A 15,297-nucleotide genomic window follows, 5' to 3' on the forward strand; every position below is an offset into this window, starting at 1 on the left:
GGCACTTTACATGAATTTCCTCACTCCACCCAAGTGTAAAAGGGGTACCTGGCTATAGACAGTGAAAGATAATGTTAGAATGTTATTGCTTCAACGCCTTAACGGCACCTTACACTGTATGCTTCCCAGGAAGCTAAGAAATTTCTACATTGATATAAGGTCTGCCAGGGTAATAATGTATTGTAAAGCGCTTTGAACAGCTGGAAAAAGCGGTATATAAAACCAATCCTCATTATTATTATTAATATCATTATGCTATTTTGTAATATTCGTAGATATCGATGAGTGTTCTGACGGACCATGCCAGAATGATGGAACCTGTGTAGACCTCATCAACGATTACCAGTGTGCATGTGTTATGGGATTCAACGGCAAAAACTGTACTGTCGGTGAGTGTGCAAGAACGCAATGCACAAACGGGAACTTTTACTCCTGATGAAATAATCCAATACTTCGTTGTTGAAATTAGTCATGAAAAAGTTTTAATCATGACTACGAAGTGTGTTGCATTGGTTGACGATATGAATTGTATTACATTATGCACGAAGGAGCACTATTCAGTGGTAGAAATTGCAGAAACAGTTATTGTTTTATTCATGCCTTGCCGATTGTTGTAGATATCGATGAATGTGTTGACCAACCTTGTGAGAACAATGGAACATGCGTGGATCTCATCAATGGTTACGAATGTCAATGTGCGTCAGGATTGAATGGAACCAACTGCACGCAAAGTAAGGAGATTGTATATAGTGTATGCATCAGAAAGGGCACATGTTTTCAAATATGATGCTGGCTATTGACTACCTGTAACGTATTTAACGTATTGAGTACGTATCAAATGTTTGCAAATTCACAAAGCGTTTCTTTGGGACTAAATTTTAATCTCTTTTAGTTTATTGCATTCGTAAAGCACGTTTGATTTTAAGTTTGTACAAATTATTATTGTAAGGAATGAATCACAAAAATTCAAGGAGAAAGTAAAATTATTTCATTTTAAGGAAATGGTATATACGTGGACATGTATGTAGTGATAATGGACAAAAACAGTTTTCCCCTCAAAATCTGGTACAAATTACACGCTTTTTGAAATGGAAACATCTTGGATTTCTCAACGAAAATTGAAAGTAATCGACACATTCTTGAAGTGGTGTATCTTATTAAATTGACAAATTATGCCCTGGTTTACCTTTCTGTTTGATACTTTTGACATTTTTGCCAAGATTTAAAAAGAAACATCACTGTTTCGCTACACTATGAAACAGTAGAAAGACCTTGACGACATTTAATCGTCGTAAAATAGTCTTAAAATATACTGACGTCAGTAATTGAAACGCTGTTCTGATGCCTACAGAGTGTATTTCATTGGTTGATTTTATGAATGGTGTTACATTATCCACCAAGTATTGGGTCAGAGGAAATGCAGAAAGAATTATTCTATATCTATGCCCTGCGCATTGTTGTAGATATCGATGACTGTATTGACCAACCATGCGAGAACAATGGAACATGCGTGGATCTCGTCAATGGCTACAAATGTCAATGCGTGGCAGGATTTAATGGAACCAACTGCACAGAAAGTAAGGAGATTGGGTATCAGAATGGACACACTTTTTGAAATATGATACTGAATATTGACAAAGGGTGTCTTGGTGATTATTCTTGCTTGGTTTTAATTTTTGGCATTGGTAAATCACGTTTGATTTGAAGTCTGTACAAACTATTATTAATAGGAACACAACAATTTAAAAAGAAAAGAACATTATTTCATTTTAATGAAATCGTATAAATGTACTGACAACGGATCGAAATAGAGTGTTCCCTCAAAAGATGTTACAAATTGCAGGATTTTTGTTATTTCAATGCCTTGGGTTTCTACAAAAATTGAAAATAATGAACACATCATTCAATTCGTGTATCTTTTCATGAAAAAAGATCCTTTCTTTGCTGATATAGAATCTATTTCATTTCAGATATAGATGGGTGTGTGGCGGAACCTTGTCAGAACAATGGAACATGCATAGATCAAATTAATACCTACGAATGTCAATGTGTTCCGGGATTTAATTGGACTCACTGCGAGAATAGTAAGTTTCATCAAAATGCAGTTGAAAATAATTGGCCGAAAACTTGTGTGTTAAGGTGATGTTATTGTACGCTATATGCCACAATTTTCTTTGAAATTCAGATATGGATGAATGTGCTGGGGATCCTTGTCAAAACAACGGAACGTGTGTGGACCTTGTAAACAACTACCAGTGTGATTGTGTCCCTGGTTTTGCAGACACAAACTGTTCAACAAGTAAAGTCTATTTTACCCATCTACATTCAATTTCAATGTCAAATACGCAAGGTTAAGTGAAGTGTTCGTTGGTGGCGTCGGTGACCTAGTGGTTAGGCTGTCAGACACGCGACCGAAAGGTCTTGGGTTGGAGTCCTGGCCGTGGCAGGGCCGACGTTTTGTTCTTGGGAAAGGCACTTTACATGAATTTCCTCACTCCACCCAAGTGTAAAAGGGGTACCTGGCTATAGACAGTGAAAGATAATGTTATTGCTCCAGCGCCTTAACGGCACCTTACACTGTATGCTTCCCAGGAAGCTGAGAAATTTCTACATTGATATAAGGTCTGCCAGGGTAATAATGTATTGTAAAGCGCTTTGAACAGCTGGAAAAAGCGGTATATAAAACCAATCCTCATTATTATTACTGATATCATTATGCTATTTTGTAATATTCGTAGATATCGATGAGTGTTCTGACGGACCATGCCAGAATGATGGAACCTGTGTAGACCTCATCAACGATTACCAGTGTGCATGTGTTATGGGATTCAACGGCAAAAACTGTACTGTCGGTGAGTGTGCAAGAACGCAATGCACAAACGGGAACTTTTACTCCTGATGAAATAATCCAATACTTCGTTGTTGAAATTAGTCATGAAAAAGTTTTAATCATGACTACGAAGTGTGTTGCATTGGTTGATGATATGAATTGTATTACATTATGCACGAAGGAGCACTATTCAGTGGTAGAAATTGCAGAAACAGTTATTGTTTTATTCATGCCTTGCCGATTGTTGTAGATATCGATGAATGTGTTGACCAACCTTGTGAGAACAATGGAACATGCGTGGATCTCATCAATGGTTACGAATGTCAATGTGCGTCAGGATTGAATGGAACCAACTGCACACAAAGTAAGGAGATTGTATATAGTGTATGCATCAGAAAGGGCACATGTTTTCAAATATGATGCTGGCTATTGACTACCTGTAACGTATTTAACGTATTGAGTACGTATCAAATGTTTGCAAATTCACAAAGCGTTTCTTTGGGACTAAATTTTAATCTCTTTTAGTTTATTGCATTCGTAAAGCACGTTTGATTTTAAGTTTGTACAAATTATTATTGTAAGGAATGAATCACAAAAATTCAAGGAGAAAGTAAAATTATTTCATTTTAAGGAAATGGTATATACGTGGACATGTATGTAGTGATAATGGACAAAAACAGTTTTCCCCTCAAAATCTGGTACAAATTACACGCTTTTTGAAATGGAAACATCTTGGATTTCTCAACGAAAATTGAAAGTAATCGACACATTCTTGAAGTGGTGTATCTTATTAAATTGACAGACAAATTATGCCCTGGTTTACTTTTTTTGTTTGATACTTTTGACATTTTTGCCAAGATTTAAAAAGAAACATCACTGTTTCGCTACACTATGAAACAGTAGAAAGACCTTGACGACATTTAATCGTCGTAAAATAGTCTTAAAATATACTGACGTCAGTAATTGAAACGCTGTTCTGATGCCTACAGAGTGTATTTCATTGGTTGATTTTATGAATGGTGTTACATTATCCACCAAGTATTGGGTCAGAGGAAATGCAGAAAGAATTATTCTATATCTATGCCCTGCGCATTGTTGCAGATATCGATGACTGTATTGACCAACCATGCGAGAACAATGGAACATGCGTGGATCTCGTCAATGGCTACAAATGTCAATGCGTGGCAGGATTTAATGGAACCAACTGCACAGAAAGTAAGGAGATTGGGTATCAGAATGGACACACTTTTTGAAATATGATACTGAATATTGACAAAGGGTGTCTTGGTGATTATTCTTGCTTGGTTTTAATTTTTGGCATTGGTAAATCACGTTTGATTTGAAGTCTGTACAAACTATTATTAATAGGAACACAACAATTTAAAAAGAAAAGAACATTATTTCATTTTAATGAAATCGTATAAATGTACTGACAACGGATCGAAATAGAGTGTTCCCTCAAAAGATGTTACAAATTGCAGGATTTTTGTTATTTCAATGCCTTGGGTTTCTACAAAAATTGAAAATAATGAACACATCATTCAATTCGTGTATCTTTTCATGAAAAAAGATCCTTTCTTTGCTGATATAGAATCTATTTCATTTCAGATATAGATGGGTGTGTGGCGGAACCTTGTCAGAACAATGGAACATGCATAGATCAAATTAATACCTACGAATGTCAATGTGTTCCGGGATTTAATTGGACTCACTGCGAGAATAGTAAGTTTCATCAAAATGCAGTTGAAAATAATTGGCCGAAAACTTGTGTGTTAAGGTGATGTTATTGTACGCTATATGCCACAATTTTCTTTGAAATTCAGATATGGATGAATGTGCTGGGGATCCTTGTCAAAACAACGGAACGTGTGTGGACCTTGTAAACAACTACCAGTGTGATTGTGTCCCTGGTTTTGCAGACACAAACTGTTCAACAAGTAAAGTCTATTTTACCCATCTACATTCAATTTCAATGTCAAATACGCAAGGTTAAGTGAAGTGTTCGTTGGTGGCGTCGGTGACCTAGTGGTTAGGCTGTCAGACACGCGACCGAAAGGTCTTGGGTTGGAGTCCTGGCCGTGGCAGGGCCGACGTTTTGTTCTTGGGAAAGGCACTTTACATGAATTTCCTCACTCCACCCAAGTGTAAAAGGGGTACCTGGCTATAGACAGTGAAAGATAATGTTATTGCTCCAGCGCCTTAACGGCACCTTACACTGTATGCTTCCCAGGAAGCTGAGAAATTTCTACATTGATATAAGGTCTGCCAGGGTAATAATGTATTGTAAAGCGCTTTGAACAGCTGGAAAAAGCGGTATATAAAACCAATCCTCATTATTATTACTGATATCATTATGCTATTTTGTAATATTCGTAGATATCGATGAGTGTTCTGACGGACCATGCCAGAATGATGGAACCTGTGTAGACCTCATCAACGATTACCAGTGTGCATGTGTTATGGGATTCAACGGCAAAAACTGTACTGTCGGTGAGTGTGCAAGAACGCAATGCACAAACGGGAACTTTTACTCCTGATGAAATAATCCAATACTTCGTTGTTGAAATTAGTCATGAAAAAGTTTTAATCATGACTACGAAGTGTGTTGCATTGGTTGATGATATGAATTGTATTACATTATGCACGAAGGAGCACTATTCAGTGGTAGAAATTGCAGAAACAGTTATTGTTTTATTCATGCCTTGCCGATTGTTGTAGATATCGATGAATGTGTTGACCAACCTTGTGAGAACAATGGAACATGCGTGGATCTCATCAATGGTTACGAATGTCAATGTGCGTCAGGATTGAATGGAACCAACTGCACGCAAAGTAAGGAGATTGTATATAGTGTATGCATCAGAAAGGGCACATGTTTTCAAATATGATGCTGGCTATTGACTACCTGTAACGTATTTAACGTATTGAGTACGTATCAAATGTTTGCAAATTCACAAAGCGTTTCTTTGGGACTAAATTTTAATCTCTTTTAGTTTATTGCATTCGTAAAGCACGTTTGATTTTAAGTTTGTACAAATTATTATTGTAAGGAATGAATCACAAAAATTCAAGGAGAAAGTAAAATTATTTCATTTTAAGGAAATGGTATATACGTGGACATGTATGTAGTGATAATGGACAAAAACAGTTTTCCCCTCAAAATCTGGTACAAATTACACGCTTTTTGAAATGGAAACATCTTGGATTTCTCAACGAAAATTGAAAGTAATCGACACATTCTTGAAGTGGTGTATCTTATTAAATTGACAAATTATGCCCTGGTTTACCTTTCTGTTTGATACTTTTGACATTTTTGCCAAGATTTAAAAAGAAACATCACTGTTTCGCTACACTATGAAACAGTAGAAAGACCTTGACGACATTTAATCGTCGTAAAATAGTCTTAAAATATACTGACGTCAGTAATTGAAACGCTGTTCTGATGCCTACAGAGTGTATTTCATTGGTTGATTTTATGAATGGTGTTACATTATCCACCAAGTATTGGGTCAGAGGAAATGCAGAAAGAATTATTCTATATCTATGCCCTGCGCATTGTTGCAGATATCGATGACTGTATTGACCAACCATGCGAGAACAATGGAACATGCGTGGATCTCGTCAATGGCTACAAATGTCAATGCGTGGCAGGATTTAATGGAACCAACTGCACAGAAAGTAAGGAGATTGGGTATCAGAATGGACACACTTTTTGAAATATGATACTGAATATTGACAAAGGGTGTCTTGGTGATTATTCTTGCTTGGTTTTAATTTTTGGCATTGGTAAATCACGTTTGATTTGAAGTCTGTACAAACTATTATTAATAGGAACACAACAATTTAAAAAGAAAAGAACATTATTTCATTTTAATGAAATCGTATAAATGTACTGACAACGGATCGAAATAGAGTGTTCCCTCAAAAGATGTTACAAATTGCAGGATTTTTGTTATTTCAATGCCTTGGGTTTCTACAAAAATTGAAAATAATGAACACATCATTCAATTCGTGTATCTTTTCATGAAAAAAGATCCTTTCTTTGCTGATATAGAATCTATTTCATTTCAGATATAGATGGGTGTGTGGCGGAACCTTGTCAGAACAATGGAACATGCATAGATCAAATTAATACCTACGAATGTCAATGTGTTCCGGGATTTAATTGGACTCACTGCGAGAATAGTAAGTTTCATCAAAATGCAGTTGAAAATAATTGGCCGAAAACTTGTGTGTTAAGGTGATGTTATTGTACGCTATATGCCACAATTTTCTTTGAAATTCAGATATGGATGAATGTGCTGGGGATCCTTGTCAAAACAACGGAACGTGTGTGGACCTTGTAAACAACTACCAGTGTGATTGTGTCCCTGGTTTTGCAGACACAAACTGTTCAACAAGTAAAGTCTATTTTACCCATCTACATTCAATTTCAATGTCAAATACGCAAGGTTAAGTGAAGTGTTCGTTGGTGGCGTCGGTGACCTAGTGGTTAGGCTGTCAGACGCGCGACCGAAAGGTCTTGGGTTGGAGTCCTGGCCGTGGCAGGGCCGACGTTTTGTTCTTGGGAAAGGCACTTTACATGAATTTCCTCACTCCACCCAAGTGTAAAAGGGGTACCTGGCTATAGACAGTGAAAGATAATGTTAGAATGTTATTGCTTCAACGCCTTAACGGCACCTTACACTGTATGCTTCCCAGGAAGCTAAGAAATTTCTACATTGATATAAGGTCTGCCAGGGTAATAATGTATTGTAAAGCGCTTTGAACAGCTGGAAAAAGCGGTATATAAAACCAATCCTCATTATTATTATTAATATCATTATGCTATTTTGTAATATTCGTAGATATCGATGAGTGTTCTGACGGACCATGCCAGAATGATGGAACCTGTGTAGACCTCATCAACGATTACCAGTGTGCATGTGTTATGGGATTCAACGGCAAAAACTGTACTGTCGGTGAGTGTGCAAGAACGCAATGCACAAACGGGAACTTTTACTCCTGATGAAATAATCCAATACTTCGTTGTTGAAATTAGTCATGAAAAAGTTTTAATCATGACTACGAAGTGTGTTGCATTGGTTGACGATATGAATTGTATTACATTATGCACGAAGGAGCACTATTCAGTGGTAGAAATTGCAGAAACAGTTATTGTTTTATTCATGCCTTGCCGATTGTTGTAGATATCGATGAATGTGTTGACCAACCTTGTGAGAACAATGGAACATGCGTGGATCTCATCAATGGTTACGAATGTCAATGTGCGTCAGGATTGAATGGAACCAACTGCACGCAAAGTAAGGAGATTGTATATAGTGTATGCATCAGAAAGGGCACATGTTTTCAAATATGATGCTGGCTATTGACTACCTGTAACGTATTTAACGTATTGAGTACGTATCAAATGTTTGCAAATTCACAAAGCGTTTCTTTGGGACTAAATTTTAATCTCTTTTAGTTTATTGCATTCGTAAAGCACGTTTGATTTTAAGTTTGTACAAATTATTATTGTAAGGAATGAATCACAAAAATTCAAGGAGAAAGTAAAATTATTTCATTTTAAGGAAATGGTATATACGTGGACATGTATGTAGTGATAATGGACAAAAACAGTTTTCCCCTCAAAATCTGGTACAAATTACACGCTTTTTGAAATGGAAACATCTTGGATTTCTCAACGAAAATTGAAAGTAATCGACACATTCTTGAAGTGGTGTATCTTATTAAATTGACAGACAAATTATGCCCTGGTTTACTTTTTTGTTTGATACTTTTGACATTTTTGCCAAGATTTAAAAAGAAACATCACTGTTTCGCTACACTATGAAACAGTAGAAAGACCTTGACGACATTTAATCGTCGTAAAATAGTCTTAAAATATACTGACGTCAGTAATTGAAACGCTGTTCTGATGCCTACAGAGTGTATTTCATTGGTTGATTTTATGAATGGTGTTACATTATCCACCAAGTATTGGGTCAGAGGAAATGCAGAAAGAATTATTCTATATCTATGCCCTGCGCATTGTTGCAGATATCGATGACTGTATTGACCAACCATGCGAGAACAATGGAACATGCGTGGATCTCGTCAATGGCTACAAATGTCAATGCGTGGCAGGATTTAATGGAACCAACTGCACAGAAAGTAAGGAGATTGGGTATCAGAATGGACACACTTTTTGAAATATGATACTGAATATTGACAAAGGGTGTCTTGGTGATTATTCTTGCTTGGTTTTAATTTTTGGCATTGGTAAATCACGTTTGATTTGAAGTCTGTACAAACTATTATTAATAGGAACACAACAATTTAAAAAGAAAAGAACATTATTTCATTTTAATGAAATCGTATAAATGTACTGACAACGGATCGAAATAGAGTGTTCCCTCAAAAGATGTTACAAATTGCAGGATTTTTGTTATTTCAATGCCTTGGGTTTCTACAAAAATTGAAAATAATGAACACATCATTCAATTCGTGTATCTTTTCATGAAAAAAGATCCTTTCTTTGCTGATATAGAATCTATTTCATTTCAGATATAGATGGGTGTGTGGCGGAACCTTGTCAGAACAATGGAACATGCATAGATCAAATTAATACCTACGAATGTCAATGTGTTCCGGGATTTAATTGGACTCACTGCGAGAATAGTAAGTTTCATCAAAATGCAGTTGAAAATAATTGGCCGAAAACTTGTGTGTTAAGGTGATGTTATTGTACGCTATATGCCACAATTTTCTTTGAAATTCAGATATGGATGAATGTGCTGGGGATCCTTGTCAAAACAACGGAACGTGTGTGGACCTTGTAAACAACTACCAGTGTGATTGTGTCCCTGGTTTTGCAGACACAAACTGTTCAACAAGTAAAGTATATTTTACCCATCTACATTCAATTTCAATGTCAAATACGCAAGGTTAAGTGAAGTGTTCGTTGGTGGCGTCGGTGACCTAGTGGTTAGGCTGTCAGACGCGCGACCGAAAGGTCTTGGGTTGGAGTCCTGGCCGTGGCAGGGCCGACGTTTTGTTCTTGGGAAAGGCACTTTACATGAATTTCCTCACTCCACCCAAGTGTAAAAGGGGTACCTGGCTATAGACAGTGAAAGATAATGTTAGAATGTTATTGCTCCAGCGCCTTAACGGCACCTTACACTGTATGCTTCCCAGGAAGCTGAGAAATTTCTAGATTGATACAAGGTCTGCCAGGGTAATAATGTATTGTAAAGCGCTTTGAACAGCTGGAAAAAGCGCTATATAAAACCAATCCTCATTATTATTACTGATATCATTATGCTATTTTGTAATATTCGTAGATATCGATGAGTGTTCTGACGGACCATGCCAGAATGATGGAACCTGTGTAGACCTCATCAACGATTACCAGTGTGCATGTGTTATGGGATTCAACGGCAAAAACTGTACTGTCGGTGAGTGTGCAAGAACGCAATGCACAAACGGGAACTTTTACTCCTGATGAAATAATCCAATACTTCGTTGTTGAAATTAGTCATGAAAAAGTTTTAATCATGACTACGAAGTGTGTTGCATTGGTTGACGATATGAATTGTATTACATTATGCACGAAGGAGCACTATTCAGTGGTAGAAATTGCAGAAACAGTTATTGTTTTATTCATGCCTTGCCGATTGTTGTAGATATCGATGAATGTGTTGACCAACCTTGTGAGAACAATGGAACATGCGTGGATCTCATCAATGGTTACGAATGTCAATGTGCGTCAGGATTGAATGGAACCAACTGCACGCAAAGTAAGGAGATTGTATATAGTGTATGCATCAGAAAGGGCACATGTTTTCAAATATGATGCTGGCTATTGACTACCTGTAACGTATTTAACGTATTGAGTACGTATCAAATGTTTGCAAATTCACAAAGCGTTTCTTTGGGACTAAATTTTAATCTCTTTTAGTTTATTGCATTCGTAAAGCACGTTTGATTTTAAGTTTGTACAAATTATTATTGTAAGGAATGAATCACAAAAATTCAAGGAGAAAGTAAAATTATTTCATTTTAAGGAAATGGTATATACGTGGACATGTATGTAGTGATAATGGACAAAAACAGTTTTCCCCTCAAAATCTGGTACAAATTACACGCTTTTTGAAATGGAAACATCTTGGATTTCTCAACGAAAATTGAAAGTAATCGACACATTCTTGAAGTGGTGTATCTTATTAAATTGACAAATTATGCCCTGGTTTACCTTTCTGTTTGATACTTTTGACATTTTTGCCAAGATTTAAAAAGAAACATCACTGTTTCGCTACACTATGAAACAGTAGAAAGACCTTGACGACATTTAATCGTCGTAAAATAGTCTTAAAATATACTGACGTCAGTAATTGAAACGCTGTTCTGATGCCTACAGAGTGTATTTCATTGGTTGATTTTATGAATGGTGTTACATTATCCACCAAGTATTGGGTCAGAGGAAATGCAGAAAGAATTATTCTATATCTATGCCCTGCGCATTGTTGCAGATATCGATGACTGTATTGACCAACCATGCGAGAACAATGGAACATGCGTGGATCTCATCAATGGCTACAAATGTCAATGCGTGGCAGGATTTAATGGAACCAACTGCACAGAAAGTAAGGAGATTGGGTATCAGAATGGACACACTTTTTGAAATATGATACTGAATATTGACAAAGGGTGTCTTGGTGATTATTCTTGCTTGGTTTTAATTTTTGGCATTGGTAAATCACGTTTGATTTGAAGTCTGTACAAACTATTATTAATAGGAACACAACAATTTAAAAAGAAAAGAACATTATTTCATTTTAATGAACTCGTATAAATGTACTGACAACGGATCGAAATAGAGTGTTCCCTCAAAAGATGTTACAAATTGCAGGATTTTTGTTATTTCAATGCCTTGGGTTTCTACAAAAATTGAAAATAATGAACACATCATTCAATTCGTGTATCTTTTCATGAAAAAAGATCCTTTCTTTGCTGATATAGAATCTATTTCATTTCAGATATAGATGGGTGTGTGGCGGAACCTTGTCAGAACAATGGAACATGCATAGATCAAATTAATACCTACGAATGTCAATGTGTTCCGGGATTTAATTGGACTCACTGCGAGAATAGTAAGTTTCATCAAAATGCAGTTGAAAATAATTGGCCGAAAACTTGTGTGTTAAGGTGATGTTATTGTACGCTATATGCCACAATTTTCTTTGAAATTCAGATATGGATGAATGTGCTGGGGATCCTTGTCAAAACAACGGAACGTGTGTGGACCTTGTAAACAACTACCAGTGTGATTGTGTCCCTGGTTTTGCAGACACAAACTGTTCAACAAGTAAAGTCTATTTTACCCATCTACATTCAATTTCAATGTCAAATACGCAAGGTTAAGTGAAGTGTTCGTTGGTGGCGTCGGTGACCTAGTGGTTAGGCTGTCAGACGCGCGACCGAAAGGTCTTGGGTTGGAGTCCTGGCCGTGGCAGGGCCGACGTTTTGTTCTTGGGAAAGGCACTTTACATGAATTTCCTCACTCCACCCAAGTGTAAAAGGGGTACCTGGCTATAGACAGTGAAAGATAATGTTAGAATGTTATTGCTCCAGCGCCTTAACGGCACCTTACACTGTATGCTTCCCAGGAAGCTGAGAAATTTCTAGATTGATACAAGGTCTGCCAGGGTAATAATGTATTGTAAAGCGCTTTGAACAGCTGGAAAAAGCGCTATATAAAACCAATCCTCATTATTATTACTGATATCATTATGCTATTTTGTAATATTCGTAGATATCGATGAGTGTTCTGACGGACCATGCCAGAATGATGGAACCTGTGTAGACCTCATCAACGATTACCAGTGTGCATGTGTTATGGGATTCAACGGCAAAAACTGTACTGTCGGTGAGTGTGCAAGAACGCAATGCACAAACGGGAACTTTTACTCCTGATGAAATAATCCAATACTTCGTTGTTGAAATTAGTCATGAAAAAGTTTTAATCATGACTACGAAGTGTGTTGCATTGGTTGACGATATGAATTGTATTACATTATGCACGAAGGAGCACTATTCAGTGGTAGAAATTGCAGAAACAGTTATTGTTTTATTCATGCCTTGCCGATTGTTGTAGATATCGATGAATGTGTTGACCAACCTTGTGAGAACAATGGAACATGCGTGGATCTCATCAATGGTTACGAATGTCAATGTGCGTCAGGATTGAATGGAACCAACTGCACGCAAAGTAAGGAGATTGTATATAGTGTATGCATCAGAAAGGGCACATGTTTTCAAATATGATGCTGGCTATTGACTACCTGTAACGTATTTAACGTATTGAGTACGTATCAAATGTTTGCAAATTCACAAAGCGTTTCTTTGGGACTAAATTTTAATCTCTTTTAGTTTATTGCATTCGTAAAGCACGTTTGATTTTAAGTTTGTACAAATTATTATTGTAAGGAATGAATCACAAAAATTCAAGGAGAAAGTAAAATTATTTCATTTTAAGGAAATGGTATATACGTGGACATGTATGTAGTGATAATGGACAAAAACAGTTTTCCCCTCAAAATCTGGTACAAATTACACGCTTTTTGAAATGGAAACATCTTGGATTTCTCAACGAAAATTGAAAGTAATCGACACATTCTTGAAGTGGTGTATCTTATTAAATTGACAAATTATGCCCTGGTTTACCTTTCTGTTTGATACTTTTGACATTTTTGCCAAGATTTAAAAAGAAACATCACTGTTTCGCTACACTATGAAACAGTAGAAAGACCTTGACGACATTTAATCGTCGTAAAATAGTCTTAAAATATACTGACGTCAGTAATTGAAACGCTGTTCTGATGCCTACAGAGTGTATTTCATTGGTTGATTTTATGAATGGTGTTACATTATCCACCAAGTATTGGGTCAGAGGAAATGCAGAAAGAATTATTCTATATCTATGCCCTGCGCATTGTTGCAGATATCGATGACTGTATTGACCAACCATGCGAGAACAATGGAACATGCGTGGATCTCGTCAATGACTACAAATGTCAATGCGTGGCAGGATTTAATGGAACCAACTGCACAGAAAGTAAGGAGATTGGGTATCAGAATGGACACACTTTTTGAAATATGATACTGAATATTAACAAAGGGTGTCTTGGTGATTATTCTTGCTTGGTTTTAATTTTTGGCATTGGTAAATCACGTTTGATTTGAAGTCTGTACAAACTATTATTAATAGGAACACAACAATTTAAAAAGAAAAGAACATTATTTCATTTTAATGAAATCGTATAAATGTACTGACAACGGATCGAAATAGAGTGTTCCCTCAAAAGATGTTACAAATTGCAGGATTTTTGTTATTTCAATGCCTTGGGTTTCTACAAAAATTGAAAATAATGAACACATCATTCAATTCGTGTATCTTTTCATGAAAAAAGATCCTTTCTTTGCTGATATAGAATCTATTTCATTTCAGATATAGATGGGTGTGTGGCGGAACCTTGTCAGAACAATGGAACATGCATAGATCAAATTAATACCTACGAATGTCAATGTGTTCCGGGATTTAATTGGACTCACTGCGAGAATAGTAAGTTTCATCAAAATGCAGTTGAAAATAATTGGCCGAAAACTTGTGTGTTAAGGTGATGTTATTGTACGCTATATGCCACAATTTTCTTTGAAATTCAGATATGGATGAATGTGCTGGGGATCCTTGTCAAAACAACGGAACGTGTGTGGACCTTGTAAACAACTACCAGTGTGATTGTGTCCCTGGTTTTGCAGACACAAACTGTTCAACAAGTAAAGTCTATTTTACCCATCTACATTCAATTTCAATGTCAAATACGCAAGGTTAAGTGAAGTGTTCGTTGGTGGCGTCGGTGACCTAGTGGTTAGGCTGTCAGACGCGCGACCGAAAGGTCTTGGGTTGGAGTCCTGGCCGTGGCAGGGCCGACGTTTTGTTCTTGGGAAAGGCACTTTACATGAATTTCCTCACTCCACCCAAGTGTAAAAGGGGTACCTGGCTATAGACAGTGAAAGATAATGTTAGAATGTTATTGCTTCAACGCCTTAACGGCACCTTACACTGTATGCTTCCCAGGAAGCTAAGAAATTTCTACATTGATATAAGGTCTGCCAGGGTAATAATGTATTGTAAAGCGCTTTGAACAGCTGGAAAAAGCGGTATATAAAACCAATCCTCATTATTATTATTAATATCATTATGCTATTTTGTAATATTCGTAGATATCGATGAGTGTTCTGACGGACCATGCCAGAATGATGGAACCTGTGTAGACCTCATCAACGATTACCAGTGTGCATGTGTTATGGGATTCAACGGCAAAAACTGTACTGTCGGTGAGTGTGCAAGAACGCAATGCACAAACGGGAACTTTTACTCCTGATGAAATAATCCAATACTTCGTTGTTGAAATTAGTCATGAAAA

General features: G+C 36.7%; 1 protein-coding gene across 1 annotated transcript in view; it reads left to right on the forward strand.

Annotated features, from left to right (window-relative positions):
* Positions 1-15,297, forward strand: part of LOC125646912 (uncharacterized) — a 324,296-nt gene that overhangs the window by 125,617 nt on the left and 183,382 nt on the right. Inside the window, exons 105-135 of the mRNA XM_056139838.1 lie at positions 276-389; positions 618-731; positions 1,464-1,577; positions 1,971-2,084; positions 2,186-2,299; positions 2,739-2,852; positions 3,081-3,194; positions 3,932-4,045; positions 4,439-4,552; positions 4,654-4,767; positions 5,207-5,320; positions 5,549-5,662; positions 6,395-6,508; positions 6,902-7,015; positions 7,117-7,230; positions 7,678-7,791; positions 8,020-8,133; positions 8,870-8,983; positions 9,377-9,490; positions 9,592-9,705; positions 10,153-10,266; positions 10,495-10,608; positions 11,341-11,454; positions 11,848-11,961; positions 12,063-12,176; positions 12,624-12,737; positions 12,966-13,079; positions 13,812-13,925; positions 14,319-14,432; positions 14,534-14,647; positions 15,095-15,208. Coding sequence (XP_055995813.1) covers positions 276-389; positions 618-731; positions 1,464-1,577; positions 1,971-2,084; positions 2,186-2,299; positions 2,739-2,852; positions 3,081-3,194; positions 3,932-4,045; positions 4,439-4,552; positions 4,654-4,767; positions 5,207-5,320; positions 5,549-5,662; positions 6,395-6,508; positions 6,902-7,015; positions 7,117-7,230; positions 7,678-7,791; positions 8,020-8,133; positions 8,870-8,983; positions 9,377-9,490; positions 9,592-9,705; positions 10,153-10,266; positions 10,495-10,608; positions 11,341-11,454; positions 11,848-11,961; positions 12,063-12,176; positions 12,624-12,737; positions 12,966-13,079; positions 13,812-13,925; positions 14,319-14,432; positions 14,534-14,647; positions 15,095-15,208 — 3,534 coding nt within the window. The remainder of the gene's footprint in view (positions 1-275; positions 390-617; positions 732-1,463; positions 1,578-1,970; positions 2,085-2,185; positions 2,300-2,738; positions 2,853-3,080; positions 3,195-3,931; positions 4,046-4,438; positions 4,553-4,653; positions 4,768-5,206; positions 5,321-5,548; positions 5,663-6,394; positions 6,509-6,901; positions 7,016-7,116; positions 7,231-7,677; positions 7,792-8,019; positions 8,134-8,869; positions 8,984-9,376; positions 9,491-9,591; positions 9,706-10,152; positions 10,267-10,494; positions 10,609-11,340; positions 11,455-11,847; positions 11,962-12,062; positions 12,177-12,623; positions 12,738-12,965; positions 13,080-13,811; positions 13,926-14,318; positions 14,433-14,533; positions 14,648-15,094; positions 15,209-15,297) is intronic.

Source organism: Ostrea edulis, chromosome 6, assembly GCF_947568905.1.
Source record: "Ostrea edulis chromosome 6, xbOstEdul1.1, whole genome shotgun sequence".
Taxonomy (NCBI): Eukaryota; Metazoa; Mollusca; class Bivalvia; order Ostreida; family Ostreidae; genus Ostrea; species Ostrea edulis.